A 25,456-nucleotide genomic window follows, 5' to 3' on the forward strand; every position below is an offset into this window, starting at 1 on the left:
ACCCTGTAGTTTTTTTCCACTTCCGAAGCCAGAGCGGCTATCAGCTAAAGGACTACAACTCCCGATGCAGTCCGTAGGGTGTTGACGCAATGGTGGATTCGGTGGGACATTGAATGACTTTGGCTCCATCACGAACATAGCAGGTTCATTTGTTTTATTCCCTAAAACAGCGCGAACATGGAGGCTCTCATCCCCGTGATAAACAAGCTCCAGGACGTGTTCAACACAGTGGGCGCCGATATCATACAGCTGCCGCAGATAGCGGTGGTGGGGACCCAGGTAAGGCGCCCTGTTCGCCTCTCGTGACAGCGGCTCTCATGCTAGCTAGATAACCTTCCTCTTTGCAACGCGTGAGCGTCAAAGGACAGCGCATTATGAGGGTGTTTTGTCCTGGATCGAGGTGGGCTGGAGGTGGTAACGCATGTTTAGGTATTGTGCTTAACTGACAGAGCCAGAGGTCTGCGTGAGGCAGCTGCTTCATCACAGTCGCCACTGCTGCAGAGCCTGCATTGCGTGGTGAAACCACACAGCCTTTATCAGAGCTATTTCAAGATACTCCTGCGAGCTTAAAACCAGGTCACTGTTTGGTAAATGAGAAGCAATTAGCTTTATTGGCAGCAGCTGCGATCCTTATCGAGGCTTGGCTGCACGGGATGTGGTAAACCACAATTAATGTTGTTGTGTTGCAGAAGTCAGCTGTGTGTCTCTGTGTGTGATTTGTGCTTCCAGAGCAGCGGCAAGAGCTCAGTGCTGGAGAGCCTGGTGGGCCGGGATCTCCTGCCCCGGGGCACCGGCGTCGTTACCCGGCGACCTCTCATCCTCCAGCTGGTCCATGTGGATCCAGGAGATGCGAGGAAGAACGATGACGGTGGTAAGCACCAAGCCGTGCACCGTTCGCGGGCGATGACGAGGCAGCGTTTGGATTTTCTTTCAGTTCTTTGCATTCACGTCAGAGTCCTGCACGGACTTGAGCTCGTGTCCGGCGCACAAGCTCACATCTTAAAGTGGTGTCACTGTTTCTCTAATCATTTGCAGATGCCAGGGTGTGAAAAAGCACTGTGCTTCACAGCAGTGCAGTGTGCAGGTGTCTCGGTATATATTAACCTGGATTAGCTTCTTAGCTTTGCCCTCCTTTCCTCCCCAAAAATCACACTTGCAAAACAACCCTTCTCGTAGCCGTGTTTTCTGAAGTAGACCTCCTGCACACAGTAGCCGGCTCTAACACGAGCTAGTCAGCACTGTGGGGGAATTCTGCTTTATCTGCTCTATTGTGCTTCACAGGCAGAGAAGGAGAAGAGTGGGGCAAGTTCCTGCACACTAAAAACAAGGTGCGCGACGTTGCTACGCACACAGGTCTCTTCGTGCGAGTGTGCTCGGCCTAAACCTGTTCTTCTGCCCCGCTTCTCCTCTCAGATCTACACAGACTTTGATGAAATACGGCAGGAAATTGAAGCGGAGACGGACAGAATATCAGGGAATAACAAGGTAAGGTGCGGACGTGTCAATCGCAGGTGCTTTCTAACAGTATCAGGAGGCGGACGTCATTATTTTTTTGTTGAGTTGAAATGATGCTATGAATCTGTAAGCATGATGATTGTGTAAGGTGTCTTTTCGTGTTTGCCGATTCATTCATCACGCCCGTCAAGTAAACTGAGAGCTGACAGGTCAATTGATCAAAACAATATTGACTAATTTCTAAATAAAACACTGATTAGTTTATTTACTTTGACATTTTAATTTCATGTGTGTTAAAGAGTCAGATTAAAGTTAATATATCGCATTGACAGATTATTCGTTATTGAATTCACCCCCTCATTGTCTCATGAAGTTAATTTATGTGTGATTTAATGAAATGAGAACAATAATCTGGTACTGGCGTTAAAAACAATAACAACAGATTACAGCATGACATCGGCCGTTGTGAACCTGCCGCTGCAGTTTGCATTTAATCGAGCACATTTCAGCACTGCGAATGGACTGCCATGCTGTCAAACTCACCGTGCTGCATCTCCCCTTTGCCCCCGTGTGCAGGGCATCAGCGATGAGCCCATCCACCTGAAGATCTTCTCCCCTCACGTCGTCAACCTCACCCTGGTGGATCTGCCGGGAATCACCAAGGTAGCGCCGGCGTCGCCGACGAGGCTTTGATGAAATGTGGCCTCTGCGGGTGAAGTTTTGCTCAAAAACGCCTCAAAGGAAAAGGAAAAAACTGCCAAGAACCAACACAAACCTTTGTTTTCTTGGTTGTTTCCATCATTATGACCTGCTTTTGTGTGTCTGATAACAACCTGCTGGGATTTAAAATGTTCTCAATGAGTTTGAGTCGCAGCTCCTGCATCATTGGTCAGTGACAGATGCGGACGAACTGAGCCTCTGATTATTTTTAGTATTGTTTTTGATTGTTATCGTTGTCTCCAGGTGCCCGTCGGGGACCAGCCCAAGGACATCGAGGTCCAGATCAGAGACTTGATCCTGAAGCACATCTCCAATCCCAACTGCATCATCCTGGCGGTCACGGCGGCCAACACGGACATGGCCACCTCGGAGGCCCTCAAGGTGGCCCGCGAGGTCGACCCCGATGGTGAGACTTTCAAAACAAATTCTTTGTTCCCTCTCATCTTAGATCTTTAGCTGGTCCACAAAGGAGCCTTACCTGTGTTTGCACGCTTCAGGCAGGAGGACGCTGGCCGTGGTAACCAAACTGGACCTGATGGACGCCGGCACCGACGCCATGGACGTGCTGATGGGCCGAGTCATCCCAGTCAAGCTGGGCCTCATCGGGGTGGTCAACAGGTCTGGGAAACCACCTCTCATGCTGAGGGTGGAAGCCGTTGTTCAGAAGCCATCGATCAAACACAAGCGCGCTCCTTATCGCACTGTCATACATTATTAATAGCAGCCTCTCGACGGCTATTGTGAGTCCGTTACCATCGAGTTTAATCGTGACTATTGATTCCTCAGTCGAGTTGGTCTCACGTTTCATGTCAACGTTTGTTTTTTCTTCAAGGTCCCAAATTGTCCAAAATCCCAAACTGTGTGTTGTCTCTCTGTGTCGTCAGCAAACTCCCCAGAATTGAGGAAAAAAACTAGCTAGTCTTTATAGAAAGCCTCTGTGAAGCAGGCTGTTCTGGAAACTGTCCCTTTGTGGTGTCACAAAGGGGGGAGGGGTTGGACTGACCTCCACGACCCTGTGTTTGTTTCGCCCCCTCTGAAATCGCGTTGTCCCGAACTTGTCAAACGTCCGACCCGGCGTTGATTTCAGCAGGAAGCCCAAACATTTCTTGCCGAAGGCTGCAAACAGAGGGCTAACGCAGCCCACATCCACTGATCGAGTTGTACAGTTGTTGTTAAATGATCGCGACCGGAGATGACTTAATTTACTATGGATGCCAGAATTATGCAGGACTGAAAATCAGCCCTCTGTGAAGTCACAAAGAGCGCTTATGCCCCTCCCGGGCTGTACTCACCAGCCCGGTGTTGGAGCACCTCATTCTGCTGTGTATCTTCCCTCTTCAAAATAAAGTAACAGTCCAAAAAGGTCAGTTTTAGGAGAATGCTAAAAATAAGGCATTTCTGCGGAAGGCTGTAAACAGAGGGCTAAATATGCTGTTTTTTGGAGGTCTGTAGAGTTTTTTGATAAGTTTGTCTGCTCGCACTGGAATCCAAGATAGAAAAATATAAAAAGAATTGTGAGACCATTTATTTGTTTTGTTCATTTTTCTGGTGTGTGTGAATTTGCAGGAGCCAGCTGGACATCAACAACAAGAAGTCGGTGGCCGACGCCATTCGAGACGAGCACGCATTCCTACAGAAGAAATACCCGTCTCTGGCCAACAGGAACGGGACCAAGTACCTGGCCAGGACTCTGAACAGGTGACTGCTGACCCGCTGAGAAAGAGAGTGCAACATCTTTTCCCCACATTTTATTCTTTTGGTCTGTCCTAAGTAAGTAAGGTGATTGATACATTTATTATAGCGCCACAGCTTCCTGGAATTGACAGCATTGATAATTGCCAAACTACATGTAGAAGCTCTTTAATTGTATTTTTAATGCTAAAGTGTTGTTGGTAATGTTATCCATTCATTTTCACATCTACTGTTTCACAAAAACATACAAAAAGGTAGTATTTAGTATTAGTAGTATTTAAAATCTGTTTTGAGTTCTAGTTCTGTGATTTGGCTCAAAATTACAAATGGTGAATTTAAAAGACTGCTAAGTTGTTCCACTTCTATTTTTTTTGCAGAGGAAATAATAACATTAATTTTTAGCACAGGTTTTTGAAAAGCTTGTAAAATATATCTTGCGTCCCTCCGCCCCTACTCAGGCTGCTGATGCATCACATCCGGGACTGCCTCCCCGAGCTGAAGACCCGCATCAACGTGCTGGCGGCACAGTACCAGTCCCTGCTCAGCAGCTACGGCGAGCCCGTGGAGGACCAGAGCGCCACCTTGCTGCAGCTCATTACCAAGTTCGCCACGGAGTACTGCAACACCATCGAGGGCACCGCCAAGTACATTGAGACGGCAGAGCTGTGAGTGCCGCCCCTTCCTCGACTCCGCCACACGGGGGTGCTGTTGGTCCGACGGTGGCGGGTGACCAAAAGTGGCAAAATCAAATGAAGAAGTACATCGTAAAATGATGACTTAAAGCTCACCTATTATACTGATTTTCGGGCTTTTGTATTTGATATCTGGCCCCTTCAGAGCAGCAACGCACGATTTTCCGCGCTGAAAGCTTTTTAGATTTGCGTATCTCGCGGCTCGTTTACTCGTATTTACTGCGTCCTGCGAAAACGCTCTGTTTCACTTCACTCCACCCCCAGCCTTGCCGGTTTGTTTTTAATATTTTTTAATTTCCCTGACACCGAAAAAACACTTTCTTGAAGCAGCGCATTGCGACATCACTTCCGGGGCAGAGCGGGGGAGGGCGGAACCAGTCCGAGAGTGTGCCGGAGCTTGGCCATGACAGGAGATCCGGCACACAATGGCGTCATTCCGTGCTCAGTGTTGAAAAAATCTCTGTGAACAGAGCGTTTAGAACCATGCCCAACAATTTGCAGGGCTCACGTCCAAACGCATGAACGTCATTATTTAACAATATCGAGATCGTTTGACGATAGAGTTCAACATTGTAACAGTTTTTAAAGCTCAGAAAAGTGGAAAAGCATCATAGGTGCCCTTTAAATGTTCCGTTAATTAATAAATGTGTTTTTGAATGTTTCATAAATTAATTTAGATATCATATGGATGTAATGCGAAAACATATGTAAGTATTTCATGAGTAATTATATCATGGTCCTGTGCTGACTTCACATCATGACTTCATTTTATCTGTCAAACTCGCACATCAAAGTCACTACTGAGAAGAAGAAGAAGATTTTCTTTTCTTTTTTTACAACTACTCTTTATTTACAAAAACAAACCAAAAATGATGCACCTTTTACCGAAGAAGAGATTCGCCTACTAACTTTGACAGAGGGAATAAATTAATGAAGTGCTGCAAACTAATCATGAAAGTCATATATATGTTTTTAACATAAAATGAAGTGCTATTTTAATTAATTAATAACACATTTAATGAATTAATGATACATACATAATACATCATTTCACAATGTATTTACTTAATTTTGGCACTTCCAGTCCTCCATAGTAAAGGACTGCAGTCGCATCATTTAATTGGCTCCATCTTGTAAGTTGGGGGATTCACGCCTCTGCTGCTGTGTTTTTTGTGTGCAGGTGCGGCGGAGCCAGGATTTGTTACATCTTCCACGAGACGTTCGGCAGGACGCTGGAGTCTGTGGACCCGCTGGGGGGACTGAGCACCATCGACATCCTGACGGCCATCAGGAACGCAACGGTAAGGGAGGGGGAGGGATGTAGTGTAATTGAACTCATTAACATACAATAATTAATCTTCTACTTATCAAACCTAAGTATTTATTTAACTATGGCATTGTGGTGAAAATGCTACATGCTGCATCATCCTCTTGATTCACAGTCCATGACCTGTTTATCATGTCGCACTCCTGTCTGTGGTCACTTTCCTTCCGTCTTGAAAACCCACTGTGGTCAAAGGAGAATTGAACCAACAACCTCCTATGTGGTAGATTAGGATTTCATCCACTGCTTGAGATTTGGCCTGAGCAATGCATAACTTTTTTTTTGATTGCTAGCACGTGTCAGTGATGCTCATACCACTGAGTATGGCTGATTCGCACCCAAGTCGTCTTCCTTCCTGTAGATCCTCTCTGCAGACGGCTCCCAGCTGTCTTTGCGGCCTGCTTCACGTGGAACTGCAGTCCAATCTCAGAAGAAGCAGCCTAATGGATGATGGAATCTCTCTGAGGAAAGCGTCTTTATTTAGTGCATCTTAGCAAAGACGGACAGCAGGGTTTTCTAGCGGCAGCATCTTTTGTCTTTTGACGGCGCGGACAAGTTTCATTTCGTTTCACTCCAAAGACGCGCACACTCGACACTCGCATCCTGGGGTTTGACGGTTGCTCCGCCCCCCTCTGTTCCAGGGTCCGCGCCCGTCCCTGTTTGTGCCCGAGATCTCCTTCGAGCTGCTGGTGAAGAAGCAGGTGAAGCGCCTGGAGGAGCCCAGCCTGCGCTGCGTGGAGCTGGTGCACGAGGAGATGCAGAGGATCATCCAGCACTGCAGCAACTACAGCACGCAGGTGGCGGAGCCTCGGAACCTGCAAAGCTCGGTGCTCTCGCTCCTCCCTAAGACCCCTTCAGCGCTAATGACGCTCATCTCTTGTCCTTGGCCAGGAGCTGCAGAGGTTCCCCAAGCTGCACGAGGCCATCGTGGAGGTGGTGACCTCGCTGCTGAGGAAGAGGCTGCCCATCACCAACGAGATGGTACTCATCGCCGCAGCGCTGACCTCGTGGAATCGTCAGCGGCGCTTCTAGAGTTTTGGTCATTTTCTTTTTTTTCGCGCCTCAGGTGCACAACCTGGTGGCCATAGAGCTGGCCTACATCAACACCAAGCACCCCGACTTCGCAGACGCCTGCGGGGTCCTGAACAACAACATCGAGGTGAGGGCTTCGACGACGGCAGCGTGTTTATTTTTTTGTTGAGTCACATTACCGCTTCGTAGGTAACATTGATGTCATTAGGTCCAATTTTTTTTTTAACTAACGAAATCAAAATTTTAACACATCTGGACAACCACTTTTACCTGAGGAAGCACTGGATAGTTTTGCTCTGGTTGACGCAAGGACACTTGGTCGAGTTTTCTCCCAAGTGAAGCCCACAACCTGCCTTTTAGACCCAATTCCCACATCACTCTTAAAGTCATCTATGGGTTTTTCGAGGAGCAGATTTTATATATTGTCAATTGCTCTCTTCGGCCGGGCGTTTTCCCTGCTGCCTTTAGAACGGCGGTGGTGAGGCCCCATTTGAAGAGGAGCAACTTGGATCCAAACATTTTTAATAACTACCGACCAGTATCCAACTTACCGTTTTTAAGAAAGATTTTAGAAAAACTGTTTTTTAACCAAGTAAATGATTTTTTAAATCTAAACAATATCTTAGAGAAATATCAATCTGGTTTTAGAATGAACCACAGTACTGAGACGGCCCTTTTCAAGATCGTCAATGATTTCAGGTGTAACGCACACTCTCGGAAACTGACAGTCTTGGTGCTACTGGATCTGAGCGCTGCTTTTGATACAGCAGATCACCGCGTGTTTATTAAATAGACTCAGAAACCTGGTGGGCTTGTCCGGTACTGTTCTCAACTGGTTTTGTTCTTATCTCACAGATCGATGTTTCTTTGTAAGTATGGATACATGCTCCTCCAGAATGCGTGAATTTAGATGTGGGGTCCCCTAAGGGTCAATTTTAGGTCCGGTTTTGCGTTATAAAAAATAACGCAAAACACATTTGGGAGACGGTTTTGCACAGACTTTGATAAACTGGCTACAAAACGTTCTCACTGACTCTCGCCTAATGAGTTTGTTTTTCCTGATCAGCTCTCTTCTTGGTCAACAATCTCTAATTGTCTCTACCAATGACATAATCTCTCAGTGATTGCACAGTGATGCCATTGGTTCTTCAGCCAAACGTGGCTGCTTTGTAAAATTTCCTGATTTCTTTCGTGCTCTTTTAAAACTCCCAGATGGTCATTTTTGGCTTTATTTGATTTATAATCTTAGATGTTCATATATCTTTGTATATGTTTTGGCCCCTGACCTCACACAGTCTGATGATTTTCTTGTTTAGTTTTGTTATTACCAAACTGTTGCCTTCATTCGTCTTCCCGCTCAGGAGCAAAGGAGAAACCGGATGAGGGAGCTTCCTGCTGCGGTGCCCAGGGACAAGGTAAAGAAGCAAATATCTCTCGTCATTGTACCACCAGCCGACACTAGAACTGCACTTTCAATCCCAGTCTGGAGGCGGCCTGGTGCTCTTTGTTATTATTTGTTGTCACTGGTGGCGCAGCAGGATTCCAGGATTCCTCTGACAGTTGGTCAGTTTGTCGGGGGGGAACTTAACCCTGACTGGCCTCTCGTCTCTGACTTTTCCACTGCCAACCTTCTCTTCTCCCTTTCCACGCTCTCTCGCTCCCTCTCTCTCTCTCTGGTCTCTCCCTCCCTGCGCTCGCACTCCCGCTAGTCTCTTGGCAAAGGCCTCGGTGGTCCCACGACCGTCTCCTCCGCCGATCATCTCGCGTCTGGAGCAGACGTGGACGGTGCCAAGGTGGGCGCGGCACCTCGGCTGGCTCTGAGCAGGGCGCAGGGTGGATGATGGGTGGATGGACGGGTGGGAGATGATGGATGCGTGGATGATCAATGGATGGTGGATGGATGGATGATCAGGGGATGATGGGTGGATGAATGGATGATGGATGGATGGATGATTGATGGATGGATGGATGAATGAGAGATGGATAGTGATGGATGGATGGATGGTCGGTAATAGAGGGATGGATGCATAGTGATGGATGATGGATGGATGGTCGGTAATAGAGGGGTGGATGGATGGATGGATGGATGGATAGTGATGGATGGATGGATGGTCGGTAATAGAGGGGTGGATGGATAGTGATGGATGGATGATGAATGGATGGTCGGTAATACAGGGATGGATGGATAGTGATAGATGGATGGATGGTCGGGAATAGAGGGGTGGATGGATAGTGATGGATGGATGATGAATGGATGGTCGGTAATACAGGGATGGATGGATAGTGATAGATGGATGGATGGTCGGGAATAGAGGGGTGGATGGATAGTGATGGATGGATGGATGTCGGTAATGGAGGGATGGATGGATAGTGATGGATGGATGGATAGTGATGGATGGATGTATGGATGGATGGTCGGTAATGGAGGGATGGATGGATAGTGATGGATGGATGGATAGTGATAGATGGATGTATGGATGGATGGTCGGTAATGGATGGATGGATAGTGATGGATGGATGGATGGATGGTCGGTAATGGATGGATGGATGGAGGGAGGGATGGATGGATGAATGATGGATGGATGGATGGTCGGTAATAGAGGGGTCAATGGATGGATGATGGATGGATGGTGATGGATGGATGGTCGGTAATGGATGGATGGATGGATGGAGGGATGGATGGATGAATGATGGATGGATGGATGGATGGTCGGTAATAGAGGGGTCAATGGATGGATGATGGATGGATGGTGATGGATGGATGGATGGTCGGTAATAGAGGGGTGGATGGATAGTGATGGATGGATGGATGATGGATGGATGGTCGGTAATAGAGGGATGGATGGATGGATGGATGGTCGTATGTGCTGGGCATGTGCTGCTGGCATGCACTCTAATCTCTCAGTCTTTTTTCCCCTGCCAATGGCGTCTTCTTGTTTTGGCTCCTCCTCCTCCTGCGTGGCGTCGCACTAACAGCTGTGTGGGTTCTGCCCCTCTCCTCCCCCTGCCCTCGTGTCCTCCCACCTGCTTCCCAGCATTAGTGATGTTGCCATGGCTTGGTCCTCCGTGGACGTCACTCGGCAGGGCCTTGACGTCAGCACGTCTGCATGCACCGTGCAAAGCGTCGCGCATCCTTTACATCCTGCTGCCGTCTTCTTCCGCTTTCCTTTTCCCGGAGCGGAAGTTAACAGACCGAAGACGTCCTTTTTCATTTGTCCTCATCTTTTACTGCTTCAGAGCCCAGCTGACGTCTCTGTGGGAGCCGCAGCCACAGGCGAGGAGGCGGCCTCTCCAGTGATGACGATCAGAATAGAACAGAAGCCTTTATTAATCCCACATCGGGGAAATTTGCATCATTCCAGCAACAATAGTGCGCAGAAGAAGGAGAATGACATTCATGGAAAGGAAATGAATCTTCCTCTTCTCTCCCTTCGCCCCTCAGGCCCCCGCGGCCGGACCCCAAGGCGAGCAAGAGGGCACGGGGACCTGGCGGGGGATGCTGAAGAAGGGGGAGGGCGACGGGCTGGGATCCGGACCCGGGAGCCCCCTGAAAGGAGCCGTCAACCTGCTGGATGTGGTGGGCACATCAGACACACACACACACACACACACACACACACACAGAGTGCGACCATCAGTTTATTTTAGCCGCTGAAAAATAATATATATTATATTATTTTATATATATAATAGTAATCTTCTCCTTTTCTCCCGCCCTCCCTCCCTCCCTCCCTCCCCCCCTCCTCGCCCCCCCCAGCCTGTGCCGGTGGCCAGGAAGCTGTCGTCTCGTGAGCAGCGCGACTGCGAGGTCATCGAGCGGCTCATTAAGTCCTACTTCCTCATCGTCCGCAAGAACATCCAGGACAGGTGAGCGAACTTCTTTGAAAAGAAGATTCAGATTTACATTGAGGCTCCGTCAGTGCACTCCAGCGCAGCCGGTGTTGATGAATCAGCAGTGGAAGATGCTCCCTGACTGATAAAAGGACTGAAATTCTGTCCTGAGTTACTTTGTTTGCTTGTTTATTATTATTATTGTTATTATGGCCACAATCACTGTTGCCGCTGCCCTTATTGTGTGACCAGACCTCTTTGTCGAAATAAAGGACCTTTTGGAGCTCAGTTGGGATAAACAAAATCTCGGGTTTGCACTTTAAATGTCCAGTTTGTAAAATTGTTAAGGCCGCCGCCTAGTAAAGGAAGCCCACTTCCTTCAGTAGGCGGCCTGCTTAAGAAATGGCGGCGCAAGATGGCAGCTAACTGGGAGCAAGACCCTTGTTGCTCTATGTATATTCTAATATATATGAAGACTGTTCTAACTTTTAGTGTTCTGTGAGTATACACTTTTCTGAATGTGTATGTGGCCAGTATGTTAAGCTTTTACCAATATAAAAAGATCCTAAATCTATCATTTTACACGGTTCTTTCCCCCGCGTCCTCGACCTCAGCGTACCCAAGGCGGTGATGCACTTCCTGGTCAACCACGTCAAGGACAGCCTCCAGAGCGAGCTGGTCGGCCAGCTCTACAAGTCGGGCCTCCTCAACGACCTGCTGACCGAGTCGGAGGACATGGCCCAGCGCCGCAAGGAGGCGGCCGACATGCTGCAGGTAACGTTGCCCTCCTATCGGTGGCTGAGCACCAGACGCCGTTGTGCCGTGCAAAACCTCAACGTGTCCGGGAAAAAATGACACTTTTTCCCAAGGACAAAAAAATTCCACAAAATACTTCAATTAGTCTGAAATGCACCAAAACCATACTTCTACTATTATACTTTCGGACAAGACGGAGCCGTTCCATGCAAAATCTCAACAGAGAGGAACATAGTTTGCCAGACTGTTGTTTCGCAGACAAAAATAAATCAAAAATACTTTAATTGGTCCAAAACTCACAAACACCTGTCGTAGCTTGGCACGAGACGGAGCTGTTCCATGCAAAATCAGACAAAACACACTGTATGCTGCAGGTACCGGCGCCTCCTAGTGCCCGAAGGTAATCTGACACCCCTTCTCTCTGCAGGCACTGCAGAAAGCCAGCCAGGTGATCGCCGAGATCAGGGAGACGCACCTGTGGTGAACAACCAGGAAGAAGACGGAAGAGAAAAAGAAAAATCCAGTCCGAGGGGGGGGAAGCCGAACCTCCTCTGTCCATCCACCCATCATGCCCCAGGAGGGCTGACGCTCCCCCTGCACTGTCATCTCTTCATATCGAGTTCAACAAGAACGCACTTGTTTTTGGCGACCTCTGCTGGAAGGCGTTGCGCATAAGTGAAAATTAAAAAAAAAAAAAAAAAAGAATAATTAAAATAAAAAAAAATCCAACTCGGAAGGCTCACATTCTGATCAAAGTTGTTAGTTGAGGAAAAAATGGAGCACGCTGAAACGCTCCACGTGCACACAGTAGGTATGATATTTAGGACTTGTGACTCGGGTAGGCTGTCGATCAGAGAGGGTTGTCTTTTTTGATGCACTGTGGCGGGAGTGAAGGATTCAGCCGTAGCCGTGCAGGCAGCTACACAGTCAGTCGCAGCAGGGATCAGAGCGCTTGTAAAGGAAGAATACATTGTGGCTGAGATGTAACTCCTCCTACTACTGTGGAATTTTTTTTTTGCACTGTTGTCTGCACACTGTGGTTGATAGAAGCTCTGCCATCCTCGCACTGTATTACCATGAACCTCATTATTTATTTGAAGTGTCTTTCCACACGGGTGAACGACACCATCTGCGCAGTCGCGTGCGGCTGCAGTAGATCTTTTAATTTTTGTTTACATATGCTGCCTACGCCTGAATACATATTCAATGTACAATGCACTGTAGTTGTGTGTGTGTGTGGTTCCCCCAAATGCATAAACAAGATTTATTTTATTGCCACTCCAATGTGTCTTTTTGTCAGTTTGAGAAGCGTAGCTGTGAAGGGGCAAAAGGCCAACATGGAAAACTTAATTGCTCGTTAAAGTCTTAAAACTGAAGAGATGTTGGTTTGCTTACGGCACCTTAGATCGAGAACCAACAACTTATTGCAGCTTAGCACAACTTGGCTTAAGATCCGACTGACCAGACTTTCTGGCAACCTCTCTGCTTGTGGTTTCTTCCCCACACAACCAAAGAAAAAGGTTGGCCTTTAAAGTGTCAGGCAGTCACTCAGTCAGATCAGCACACAATTAGTTTTGAATGGATTTAAAACACAAACAGACAACCAAGTCATTTAAAATCTGTTGTCACTGCAAACAATTCATCAAGGCAGCATCGGGATATAATTATCCATTTTGATTCTTTACAGAACAGAACTTCATTAAAGCAGTGTTATCTAAAGGAGCATCAGACATTTTAAACAATAAAATAGGCACGTGATGGCTGATAGAAATGGCAATGTTGCTCTATTGCATGTAAGTCTGGAGCCTCTTTTGGTGTTCCGCAGACATTGGAAGCTTCCTGAGAGATACAAAACAAAATGAGATTATATTGTGGAACATGTCTTCAAAAAGAGGACATTTCAATAAGAGGCCTCACCTTAAATAGATTCTTAAACTGTAGCTCATCATTTTGATGGCATCCTGGAGTCTGCCCTGCAGGACAAAGGGAAATGTTTTGTAGGAGTCCTCCATGCTGCAGCTCCTTGGCCTGCTCGCACCAGACAGGCTGAGATGTTGGTCTACTGCCTGAAGAGAGAAAACGAACAGAATGAGACTGTAGAGGGCGCACTTCAATAACACTGACCGCCAGCATCTTAGACTAATTCTGTCATTTTCTAGTTCCTGCTTAGTATTGTCCTCTTGGCTGTATATAACATTTGTACCAGTTCCTTTTTCCTCCTCGTCTCCACTTGGAATAAACAACAAACGTAGACAAGGAACCCTTTCGGGTCAAAATCTGCTGAATTGCCGACTGCCAGAAATGTGCAAGTCTGGACCTCTTTAAAAAAAATCATTTCGGTCTGATTGGTGAACTGAAATTCACTGCCATTCAGTCCATTTCAAAAGCTGCTGCAAACATATTCACGTATATATGAAAGAGTAAGGTACCTCTTTCAAGTCAATCATGCAGCAGAAGATGTGGTGGAAGGAGCCCCTTGCAACGTTGTCCCGTCGCTCATCCACACAGACTTTGACAAAGTTAGCCAGCGCTACGGAGGGCAGTAAAGGACAGGTGTGAGTCAAACAGTGCACTGCAGTGCCAAGAGACCTGAAGTCAATCACTCTTCATCACTTTCTACCTTCTACAGCCCAGATGTGAGCTTGGCAGTCTGCAAACAGGGCCTGAGAAACACAAACACAGCAACAAGACTTCATCCTTGCCTTGACAGGGAAAGCAGCCAGGTTCAACACACGTTTAATACAGATGAGCAACCGTACCAATTCCGGTCCTTGGCCGGCGCTCCCATCTTTCTTAAGGAATGCCTCCTGTTGATGTCGCCGTACATTTTGGTAGAAATGAAAAGTTTGAGTCTTTAATTTAGGACTGAGGAAAAGAAAAGAAACGGTTGTTCTGGAAAGTGACGGAGAAGCGCCAGATGAAATACCTGCTCTCTGTGCCTTTGGAGGGACTGGACCAGGGTAGGAGTGTTGATGGATGCTGGGACCTGTGCACCTGCACCTGGATACAAGCCACATTACAAAGAGGCCCGGGCGTAGGAACCAGTGGTTTAAAGAAGAACTTTAAACTTAATAAATTAACATTAATGGTGAATAGATGGTGGTGGAAGAAACACTCAGATCCTTTGCTGAAGTCAACAGTGCCACTAACAAATTAAAAGTCCTGCATTTAAAAATCCTAACTTTTTGAAATGAGCAACTGTTAAGTTCTGATACCCATTTTCACTGCAAATACAGTTCTTTTCCTTCAGACCCAGAAAGCAAACAGTTTGGGGACCCTTGGTTCAGTGTTGAACAGTGAAGAGTGGGCTGAACGGTTAGTGAAGTAACAGAGAATAATTATTTGACTTTTCTGTTTAACTCCTTCCTCCACCCATACGCCAAAGTTTATACAATTATGGGTCCGCTGGCGACACCTACTGGCCATGATGGGATCATGCAATGATGTGGAAACAACTCTTCGTGTGCACAGCACAAAAATAAAGCAGAAGTTGAAAAAAGTAAGCGGTAAAAAAGGACCACTGGACAGTTACCAGTGTCTGGGGTCGTTGCAAACAGTTTGAAAAAATAAAACTCTTGTCCTTATTTTTGCTGGAGCTTGGCGCAGTCAAGTTCATTTACATGTACTTGAGATATATGGTGCACTTCCTCAGTCCAATTACAATCAAATTATTAAAAGCTTACTCTGAGCAGAGACAGTTGAAACTGGAGTTTTCATCACAAGTCAAAGAGTGGTGGATTAGGACACTGTGATTACCACTGCCACTCCGATTACTTTTTCAATCTGCGTGTGTGTTTTGCACTTGTTGCGGATGAGCTCCCTCCTCTTCGACCAGGAGGAAGAGTGAGACGATGAGCCAAGTCGGCGAGAAAACTCGCTCGTATCAAATCAGAGTGAGATGTTAGTGCAAAATTGAAAACACCATCTGTAATTGGTGTAACTATCTAGTCTAATTACCTAGAGAGAGAGAGTGTGTGTGTGTGTGTGTGTGTACGCTCACCTCCATGCCTGGTTGCAACTGAGTTGTAATTGTTGAGTCTCTTGGTTAGAGCTGTGAGTCGTGACAGACATTCATGGCTAACGGCTAGCCAGGTGTGAGCTGCACGCTTCGCTTTACCACCTAAGAAAAACAGAAAGAAGTCAATAAAGCCAACTTTTTACAATGTAATTGAAGGCCTTCGCTACAACGCACCGCGGCGATGAATCCTGAGCACCTCCTTGCACCGTGGGGAATAGTCCTGAGACAGCAGGGCCAGGTCCTGCAAAGCTAAATACTGATGTGCGGATAACAATGGAAAAGTTACACTGGTAAAATTTATTAAAGAGGAAACTTTTCTTTTTGCCGACTCCATTACCTTGACAAGAGTCGGATGCTTGCCAGCGAGAACTCGAGCAATATTCTTCAAGTTATGATACTGCAGAGGAAAAGTGTACACCTGCAAGTAGAAAAAAGCAAATACATTTTAGCTTTGGAACTTTTCTTTCGCGAGCATAGATTAAAAAAACAAATCAATGACAACACCGCCGCCTGGTGTTTCTACAGTGAACAGGCCAACGGACAAAGTCTTGGCAACGTAAAAACCATTTAGCTGCGTTACTGACCACTGTTGGCCCACTGCAGTGTTGAAGTCAGAGAAATTCAACAAAAGACAAAAACTAAAAAGGCGTCACTGTGGGATTGAGTCTTTGTGTACAACACACCTGAGTGACAAAAATTCTAAAGAGCATTAGAGTGACGTCCCAGGTGAAGAGCAGGAAGGTGGTGCTGAGCCACAGGTGGTAAAGCAGGGGGGGGTCCAGCAGTCTCGCTACGAGGTGGAGCGGGTGGACAGAGGAGCTGCAGATGGAGGATGGAACATCCAAGAAGAATTGAAGGAAAGGAAGCAGAAACACTCAGACCACACCAACAGCATTCAAACCAACCTGTCAAGGTGCAGACCCAGCGCCTTACAAACACATTCTTTGGGAATGTAACCTGTTAATGGAGAAAAAGCAAAAAGGAAAGACTTTTACAATGCATTACATCTGTAATAAAGAGTTGTGAAGTTATAAGAGACAATGTTGTGGAAGGAAAGTGTTGAAACTCTTCAACTTTGTACAAAGGTACAGGTGAAAGAGCAGAGAGATCATGTACCTATACAGGAATAGAAAACCATGAAGACCACCACATTGTAACATGCATGAGTGGCGCTACGTTTCAAAACCCTGGGCAGGCGGCGACAAACGCTGAAGAGTTTGGATTCCTGTGGAAGACCGACAATCAGTGGAGATGCAAGGGAGATAAAAGCCTCTCTTCCATGTAAAGCATCACCTGACTGGCGACGGCAACTGCACATACAGCACGACAAAACATCAGATGAACAGAATTGCAGTTGTGATTTGAAAATGACGGCCAGAAGTAAATCCCCAGTGCACCTGAGTGGTGTCAAAATAAACGTAGTTCCTGTTGTGGACGACTCCCAGCAGGCTGTAGGAGAAGCCGACAAAGCCTCCAGCCAGCAGGGAGACCAGACCATTCTCGTTCAGACACCGAGCGCCCAGGTCACTGTGGAAACTGGAACACCAATTTGAAGGTCAACGCGACTTTTGCGTGCAATGCAAATGCAAGTCTTCATTTGTCTGCTTGCTGCTTACCCAGAATTCTGCGGACACGGGATGACCAAGGCCCTTTGGTTGGAGAGAATGTCACAACCCCACGATAGCACCGTTCCCATCACGCAGTGGTACAAGCAGCTGAGGACACGATGGGGGCGCAGCTGACGACACAACAGGACGGCTTTTGAGTGTGCAACTGCGGGCATCACTGCGGAAGAGAGGGCCTTTCCATTGGAAAAGAATGAGCGGAGAATCTATGCATTCCTCTAAAGCTCCGGGTTCAACTCTGCTACACGGAGAAGGAAAACGCTGGGATTCAAGTATTTTTACTGAATTTTCAATGGCATAGGTTAGGAATTACAAAATGACTGACACCAGAATTACAATTACATACATATTCTACAACACGTCAACTAAACAATAAAACAAAACAAGGCAAAACAGAACAACAAAGCTGTGTTTAAACATCGGGGTTGTCTGACTGCATTTGTTGGTCAACCAATGGCTCATTTGATGGCCCACTTAGCCACGGAGTGGAACCTGGTTTGAGGATGTGGAGAGAAGGAAAGACATTCAATGACAACCACGTTAGGATCAACCTCTGGCCTCCCACCTGTATAAGATCTGAAGTTGAGGAGTCCGAACGCGACGGTCATTTCACAGATCATGAGTAGACCGAGGACTTCACGCACGCTTGTGAAGACGGGCAGACATTCTACAAGGGCAGCGACAGCGAGCCGTGTTCATGCCACATCTTACAACAGCAGTGAATCAAAGCAAGCGACCTCAACAGATGTGGCTGACCTGAAACGGGTCGGACGAGGTGGCGGAGACGGAACCTGCTGAGAAGGACAAACGCCGCTGCGAGGAGAGGCGTCAGCAGGAGAGCCCAGGTAACACTGGACACAAGTCTCCAGAGAATCACCTCAACACAACATGAAGGACATCAGTGATGACAAACATAATGATGGACACATACTGATCAAAGAAGCAAGTCTGGATTTCAGAGCTGACTATTAAAATGATTTTTGCATTGACAGTCTGTGTTTAAAAAATAACACAAATGACAAAACATTAGAAAAAAATACACTTGCTTGATGAGACCAGTCCATCCTGCCTGTTTTAACCAAGAGCACTTATGAACAGGCTCATGTATGTGGCACACGGAACGTTTTCATTAATTATATTTCTATTGCCATCATCGGTTGGACGCTGGATCTTAGTTTGTTTCGTGGGTTTAACGGGATGCCTCATTATAATTCATCCTTGTCGTTCCTAATAGGAGTTAACTGCGCCTGTGAACCGTGATGGAGAGCTTTTACTAAGTCATGAGGCCTTGTCTCGCAATTATCAGAAGTAGCGTCATAGCAGCAGTCGACTAAATTAGAATACACGAAACTTTCGTTTCTGATGCAGTCATCTTCATTAACATCAGGCGGAAGATGAAAGCGAAAAATTCGTTCAACTAAGCAAACATTGACAAGCGCGCTATTAGCATGGAAAGCTGTCATACTTAATGAGGTTTTGTTTATATAGAACCAGAACTTTTCTAAACAGCCCAGTAATGAATAAAAATGAAAAGTAAATATTTACTAAAACATGCTAGCATTGACACACGCGCCATTACCGCGCCATTACCACGTCAGCAGGTTTTTCAGTCACAAATGGAGATTAAAAAAACAAACAGAATTTACCTTGCGGTAAAACAACACCTCTGGATTATCAAACATGTTATGCTAATAAATGTGCGAAGGTTGAAAAACGGCGAGCATTAGCTCGTGTGGCAGGGCACTTGCTCTACAATCTGCCGTAAACTATAAAGTCGTTTAAATGCTAGCTCGCGCCACACTATGATTAAAGCAGCGGCGACTGGCCAATAGAGGGCGACAGAGCGCCGTCCCGCCTAGCGTTTTGTTTTTCATTTTTGAAACTAATAATTATTTTCAGCAAATTATGCGTGTAAATTAGACACGCGCGCGCACATACCTTCGATGAAACAGCTCATTGCTTGTTACTGCTGAGCGGCAACCTCAGCAGTGTAGCACTGAAATCATTCAAAAGCAAAGGATTCGCACATAGCAACAGATCATTCAAGAAATATTCAATCAACGCCCTCGAACCTGTTCCCTCAATGACGACGAAGATATTATGGAAGATATCGCATCAAGCAGAGCGTGCTGTTGCAGGAGCAGGCCAGGCTAAACTGGGCTAGGCTAGGCTAGGCTAGGCTGTGTATGGTGACGTTGGCAGTGATGGACACAATTCAGGCGAACACATCTACGGCATTTCATCAGCATTCGCCGAATTGTAATACCCAGTATCTGTTCTAGAAGAGAATATTAATACACAGTAAAACTTCTAATTAAACATACCAACCCGAAATAAACTTAAGTTAGCAAGAAAGAGCAAGGTTAACTGGCTTCTTCTGTAATTGGTACATACACGAAGACTTGGCTTGCTGGATTGAATCCAGTGGATTCAAAGGTCTGGGACGGATAACACGGTCAAACTAACTATGCAAGGCAGAGCCAACACTGCATGGAGGACAGGCTTTTTCTTGATATGCTCAAACGTAATAATTTCAACAGGTGGCACCAATGCCCACTCAGCCCCGGGTGGTACGCAATTGGAGGAGGCCAGGCAACGGACTCTGCCTGTTTTCCATATCCATGGCACTGGTATCAAGCTAGTTCAGTTGTTTTGGGATGGTTATTAAAACGGTCACTAAACACAGTCTCACCTGGAATACTTTTCCAACAGCCGCCACTGGACAATTATAAAATATAAGCATAAACGCATTATCACATGTAAATGTCCCATTCCCACACGTACATACATATATGCTGTTGCAAAAATAATGTAATTACTTTATCTATAAATAAATATAATTCATAATCTATTGTTTGTGTCTTATGTAATACAACAGGTCTGTTTATGTGGTTTGTGCAGAAACGTTTTCCTACTGTTAGCTTAGCTTGGCAAACATGCGTCGTGTAGTAAACAATCCTTTATTGCAATGACTTAAATCAGTCTAATGGACTAAAACTACCTAAATTACAATTTAGCTCTAAATTCAATAGAAGTACTTTAAATACACGTGCTTTCAATCGTAAAACGTTTACGGAGTATGCCTATGCATTAAAGAAGAGCATCAACAGGATGTGACGTCATGCATTAGTGCCTTCCCCTTGGGGAAAAAAAAAATAAAATAAAAAAAAAAAAAAATATATATATATATATATATATATATATATACATATATATATATATATATATATATATATATATATATATATATATATATATAACACAACATTCTCTCCATGCGTGTCATTTGAATGTGGTTTTTATTCCCAAAACGAATGAAAACAAATAAATTAATCCAAAATTCTGTTTCATTCAGATGAAAAGCCGTTCTTAATTAGCGAGACCTTAAATAAAGTGGTGTTAATATGCTGCAAACACTCCTGTGACCCTCTGCACACTCCAGTTTTCAGGATTTGCGCAATGTTTTATAATTTTATTGTCTTCACTCCAGCAATCTGATGTGCTCCAGCGCTATCCATCTATCTATCTATCTATCCATCCATCTATCCATCCATCCATCTCTTACAAAAACAAGTGGATTCCACTTAATATGGAAAGACATTTAAAACCTACACATTCTACGCAGACAAGATGCAGGAACAAAACACAAACACATCATTTGCTCGTGTGACACCAAATACCATTTATTAGGGCTTTACAAAGACTACAAAATCCTCCAGATGAGTTAAATCACTGTCTCTGTCTATTTACATGATATGTTACATAGAAATGTACAAAATATAAAACATTAAAAGACAAATGTTTTACCCAAAGAAGAAGAAGAAAGAAAACTCTCCAAAAACCAGAGTTAAATGCTATGGTTTTCAACTGAGATGTAACTGTCGGTGTTACGTGATGGGGGGAAAACGACCGGCTGATCATAACGGTAAAGATTGTAGGTGGAACACTGTTGATGCTGTCGTCACATCCGGCAGGACCTGACCGGCCTACAGGGTGAGTGAGGACAAAGCTGAGAGAGAGGGGACTGTGGGAGGATTTCCATTCAAAGGTAAGGCCCCCCCCACCCCGGACAACCACCCCCGTAGTCGAACCGCCCAAGGCTTGGCTGCGGAGGTCACCAGTGAAGCTGAGACACAGGTAGGATTGTAAGAGGGTTAGGATTGTCCTGAGGTTGTGACAACGCGATTATCTTGGTCTCTGATGAGCTTCGACTTGACCGGTAGCACCTGTTGGGTTTGTTGGTAAACGTATACAGCACGGTGTCAAAGGTCAGCTTCGGTGCCTCGGGCAGCTCGCAAGCCTTAACTGGGCGGTAAAACTCGAGGGGTTCGAAACATTTCCAGAAAGAAGGAAAGAAAAACAGGCGTTCCCAAAGAGACGGAGAGGGGAGGAGGGGAGGAGGGGGTGATACGAGGAAACTGCCTGTTTTTTTTCCTCTCTTTTTTTTGTTCTCAGTCTGTGATTTGAGTGAGTCGACGGCTCCTTACTGTACACCGCGCGTCACCACAAAGACGCACGCCTGCTTCTGACAGCGCGTTGAGGTTTTTGCATTTCTTTTTATTTATTTTTTTTCCTCTACGTATTGAAGGTACAATAATTTACTCAGCGGGTTAAGCATACTGGAACACTGACAGGGCTGAACGCATCCTTGATTCACACTGTGCAAGACTTAAGTATTTACAAACCCACTCCCACCTCAAAGTGTGCAAAAAACCAACCCATTTGTTTAAACAAAGAGAGGGGGAAAAAATTAAATGGCTTCCGTCCGGTACACACGTACATAAGGATAAATGTCTCTTCTCAAAGCATCCCCTTTAAAAAGCTTCAAAACATGCGCATCAGGCTAGAAAAGCCAAAACAAGAAAACAGTTTGGTTGTGCTCCTGTCAGTTCAAGTGAGCCCAGCTCAACTGGGCAAAATGCAACTTAAAAAACAAATTAACAAACAAAGAAAAAACCCACCCCAACCAAGATTTTCTTTTTTTTTTTTTTACAACCTTGATCAGTCTGAAAGTTGGAACACAGCATTTTCTACTAATGCTGGACTGCCACAAACAATTGCAGATGGTTTAGAGGGATGGTGAAAATAAAAAGAGAGGTGGTTCTCAGCAGCTTCTGTTAGCGCAAAGCTTCCTTCTCATTCACCACCACCGTCTCCTCATTGCACTACAGCTAATGGGAGTGCCTGACGACTCCAAACCTTTTACAAATTTAAGGCAGTGAGAAAGCACCAGGATCATTGTTCCCTTGTTCAGCTATCTGGCTGATCAGGTCACCTTGCATTTTATATATATATGTATATATATATATATATACATATATATATATACTTTGGATCATTATTATCATCTTAATTTTTTGGCGGACGATCAAATGTCGGTTTACATTACATTAGTACGATATTACAGATATTTCTGCGGTTGGTGTATGAGTAGCAGAGGGGTGTAGATTGTGGTTCTGTAGTCTGTCAGAATCAAAAGTGTAAAATGTGACAGTCAACTCCCCTCTTCTTATTTAAAAAAAAAGCCACTCTGGTTAACGCACTCGACTCAGAACTTCAGCCGTGTGACTTACAGAAGGCGCTCCGACGCCTGTCAAGCTTTCATTCCAACAGCGGGGAAAAAAGCACCAGGTGAAAATCTCATCACTTCATTCATTTCCCTTCTCTCTGGTTCATGATAGCACTCAAAATCTGTGTTGCAATGGGAAAGTTTGGTATAATTTCTAAGATCTGACCGACAGAACTGTCACTACTGCATGTGCGCATGTACGTAACTGTTAAAGGCCCAGTGTGTAAAAGGTAGCGCCATCTAATGGTGAGAAGGCACATTGCAAGTGCCATTAATGTTAAGACCTGTTTTCTGCTGTACCACTTTCTTTATTACATATTTCTTAGACCACTTGTAATTTCAAAGTAAAATCACAAATTCATAAGTAGCTTCATGAGGATATGCAAAGGTGCAATAAAGTTGCAACCTTACAAATGGACTCACCCTTTGAGGAAATTTGAATAGTTCATTTGTTTGCGTTTTCCGCTAAAAATGTACTTTCTATTTGGTTTCAAGCCAACACATCTCTTGATGTCACACACTGGGCCTCCCAGTACGGACACACCATTGCTTTTGCAATACTGTTTGACAAACTGGCATGGGATCTTTTGAATGAGAAAACATTGATTGCATTTTTACCCTTCTATATAATCACGTCAATATTTAAATCATATAGACGACCTAACTTGATGCGTTAATAATTTCACTCTTTTGGTTTCGCCTTTTGGAACCGCTCGAGCTGGAAGTGCTCCTGAATGAGACCGTGTGGGAGAAATCCAAGGCTGGAGTGCACGCAAAATTCCGTAGGATTTCATGTGATTGGAGCGTCGACTGAAGTCACATCAAACGGATGAAGTTCTGAGATGTTCGGCTACTCATTTTGTTGTGTATTCCCCAAAAAAAGTAGCAACAACACTCTGTCTTGCACTCTTAACGCTTAGAACCAAGGTCAGCTGTGCGTTCTGCATAAAGTCAGTATTTGGTTGTGTGTTTGGCAGTAAATGGAGGGAAACGGCTGGCACTTGTCCATTCTCTTCACAGCAGCGGCTGGACGACACAGAGACAACATGCTTTTCGTTTGTGCTTGTTCTTGGCATGCAGGGCAGCGGGGACCCAGCGGAGGCTCAGGACAGAAGACTGACCACTGAGCCGACCGCTGGCTCTTCGGCTTCACGCGTTGTGCGTGTTTGCCGAAATCCATTTTTCGGTGATTGTGTTTTGTCACAAACCGAGAAAACTAAACTCAAGGAGCGTGTTTAAGGTAAAGCGCTGAAGGAGGAGACTGTGGAGAGGCAGATATAGTCGCTAGATTAAATCGCTCAGCGGACCTCCTGGAAATAAGACAAGTCCATCATAAAAGGTGCTTGAATCAATCAGTTCTGCAAACCAGCCCTTTGTGATGTCACAGGGGGCTGAGACATCTCCTTGGCCTGTAACTTCCCCCTCAGCCAGCTCATTATTATTCCCAAACATGTGGACGTACAAAAAAGTGACAAAGTGTGTAAACGAGGGGCTAAATTTAAGTTTTTCCTTTGCTGGGAATAACAATAATATCAGCTGCTCTGCTGGAGTGTGGGATGACATTTTAAATTGGTTACAATATGGGATCTTTATCCATTTCTTTTTTTAAACTTACATTCACTACCACCACCAGAGGGTGCCAAATCACATTTAAAAAGTTAAAAATTCTCCTCGCTTGCCTTTTTAAGCACGCTGTAAGATCAGGGGATTCTAAGGCAGACGATGCCTTGCTAAAGGACACGTTGACAGTCCAGATTATCGCTCATCCCCAGCGCCCTACCCACTGAATGTGTTCTCCCACTGCCTCGTGTGTTCAAGTGAGTGCGTGTGTGTGCGCGCCCGTGGGTCTGTGTGAGAAGCACCTCTGTAAACAAGGAAAGACATAAACCATAGCGCCTTAACTGCCCACTGTAAACATCGCAAGATATATTTTGGATTAATAATGATAATAAAAAAAAAAGAATAATCCAGTTTCATCTCATCAAACTGCCGACTTTCTCTTTTTCTTTGTGAGACGTTAACGTCGGAAGGTCAAATAAAGGAGTGATTTGGAGGAGCGCTGGCCTCACATCTCCCGGCCTGCACGTCTATGAAAAGTCATACTCCAAAATGTGATACATCCATTCAAGGTGGTTAAGTATGCCACTGCTCCAATCTGTTCTTAAGTGTGATTGATCCAAATCGAGCACTGAGGACCACGCTAGCTAGCTACTGCTGTTTAGAACATACAATACTCTGAATTCATATTGCACATTTGTCATGTCAAAAAAAATAAATAAAATGAACGTGTTCAAATGGTGCGTATTCCATTTTGGATGATAAAACTTTTCATATATGAGACATATCTGTGCACTACGAGAAGGCGCGGGGCCCCCTGCTGGCCCGGAGGTTGAAAGGCTCCCGTGCGTTGGATGGGCGTCCCGGCAGTCTCCGGCCTCATAGCGCTGACTCCAGCGAGGAGTCCAGCTGCTCGTCATGGTGACTGGTGCTGTCGCTGTCACAGCTCTGCGTGCTGGAGTAGTTTGCCGCCTCCTGCAGCCGCAGCAGCATGTTCATCTGCAAAACACGGAGGCATGAAATGGTGAGAATGCCCAAATGTGTCGTTACCGCGACCTGCGATAATGTGATATTAAGGTTCGAGACGCCTTGTCTTGTTCGAAAATTCACTTTGACAATATTACGCGTCTCTACCGTTGGCAATGAACATCCTAGAAATTAAGAAAATAATGACTTTTAAATTTT

At 45.5% G+C, this 25,456-nt stretch overlaps 3 protein-coding genes across 9 annotated transcripts in view; 1 reads left to right on the forward strand and 2 right to left on the reverse strand.

Annotated features, from left to right (window-relative positions):
• Positions 1-31: 31 nt before the first annotated feature.
• LOC142905085 (dynamin-1-like protein) lies at positions 32-12,780 on the forward strand. 2 transcript variants are annotated; one of them, XM_076051588.1, is made up of 19 exons: positions 32-279; positions 730-871; positions 1,282-1,328; positions 1,414-1,485; positions 2,032-2,118; positions 2,419-2,581; positions 2,673-2,793; positions 3,742-3,873; positions 4,326-4,532; positions 5,740-5,860; positions 6,525-6,680; positions 6,775-6,864; positions 6,950-7,042; positions 8,277-8,330; positions 8,625-8,708; positions 10,358-10,492; positions 10,673-10,782; positions 11,361-11,520; positions 11,930-12,780. In XM_076051588.1, exons 1-19 carry the CDS (start codon positions 178-180, stop codon positions 11,984-11,986), a joined length of 2,133 nt encoding a protein of 710 aa, XP_075907703.1. In that variant the 5' UTR covers positions 32-177; the 3' UTR covers positions 11,987-12,780. The 2 variants fall into 2 exon arrangements, with proteins under 2 accessions (XP_075907703.1, XP_075907704.1); XM_076051589.1 differs by lacking the exon at positions 8,625-8,708.
• Positions 12,781-13,140: 360 nt separating this feature from the next.
• Positions 13,141-19,017, reverse strand: LOC142905088 (nucleoporin NDC1-like). The gene is made up of 17 exons (XM_076051591.1): positions 18,792-19,017; positions 17,902-18,022; positions 17,711-17,812; positions 17,137-17,305; positions 16,918-17,056; positions 16,637-16,745; positions 16,426-16,477; positions 16,204-16,339; positions 15,858-15,938; positions 15,695-15,776; positions 15,503-15,622; positions 14,429-14,502; positions 14,262-14,309; positions 14,123-14,165; positions 13,932-14,032; positions 13,420-13,568; positions 13,141-13,341 (listed from the first exon to the last, which is right to left on the reverse strand). Exons 1-17 carry the CDS (start codon positions 18,825-18,827, stop codon positions 13,287-13,289), a joined length of 1,617 nt encoding a protein of 538 aa, XP_075907706.1. The 5' UTR covers positions 18,828-19,017; the 3' UTR covers positions 13,141-13,286.
• A 5,321-nt stretch (positions 19,018-24,338) lies between these two features.
• The window catches only part of nav3 (neuron navigator 3), a 175,668-nt gene continuing 174,550 nt past the window's right edge, over positions 24,339-25,456 (reverse strand). For all 6 annotated transcript variants that reach the window (XM_076051580.1, XM_076051576.1, XM_076051575.1 and 3 more), the window contains one exon: positions 24,339-25,270. In XM_076051580.1, coding sequence (XP_075907695.1) covers positions 25,151-25,270 — 120 coding nt within the window. In that variant the 3' untranslated portion in view covers positions 24,339-25,150. The remainder of the gene's footprint in view (positions 25,271-25,456) is intronic.

Source organism: Nelusetta ayraudi, unplaced genomic scaffold (genome assembly GCF_046127955.1).
Source record: "Nelusetta ayraudi isolate G7.1 ecotype Tasmania unplaced genomic scaffold, CSIRO-AGI_Nayr_v1 ptg000135l, whole genome shotgun sequence".
NCBI lineage: Eukaryota > Metazoa > Chordata > Actinopteri > Tetraodontiformes > Monacanthidae > Nelusetta > Nelusetta ayraudi.

Bases quoted from the DNA above. Each gene is read 5' to 3' on its own strand.
- LOC142905088 (XM_076051591.1), bottom strand. From the start codon at position 18,827: ATGTTTGATAATCCAGAGGTGTTGTTTTACCGCAAG. The intron at 18,023-18,791 runs GTAAATTCTGTT...TGTTGTGTTGAG, and splicing joins AGGTGTTGTTTTACCGCAAG to GTGATTCTCTGGAGACTTGT. The intron at 15,939-16,203 runs GTGTGTTGTACA...TTCTACTTGCAG, and splicing joins TTAGAATTTTTGTCACTCAG to GTGTACACTTTTCCTCTGCA.
- LOC142905085 (XM_076051588.1), top strand. From the start codon at position 178: ATGGAGGCTCTCATCCCCGTGATAAACAAGCTCCAGGACGTGTTCAAC. The intron at 1,329-1,413 runs GTGCGCGACGTT...TTCTCCTCTCAG, and splicing joins TCCTGCACACTAAAAACAAG to ATCTACACAGACTTTGATGA. The intron at 6,865-6,949 runs GTACTCATCGCC...TTCGCGCCTCAG, and splicing joins TGCCCATCACCAACGAGATG to GTGCACAACCTGGTGGCCAT.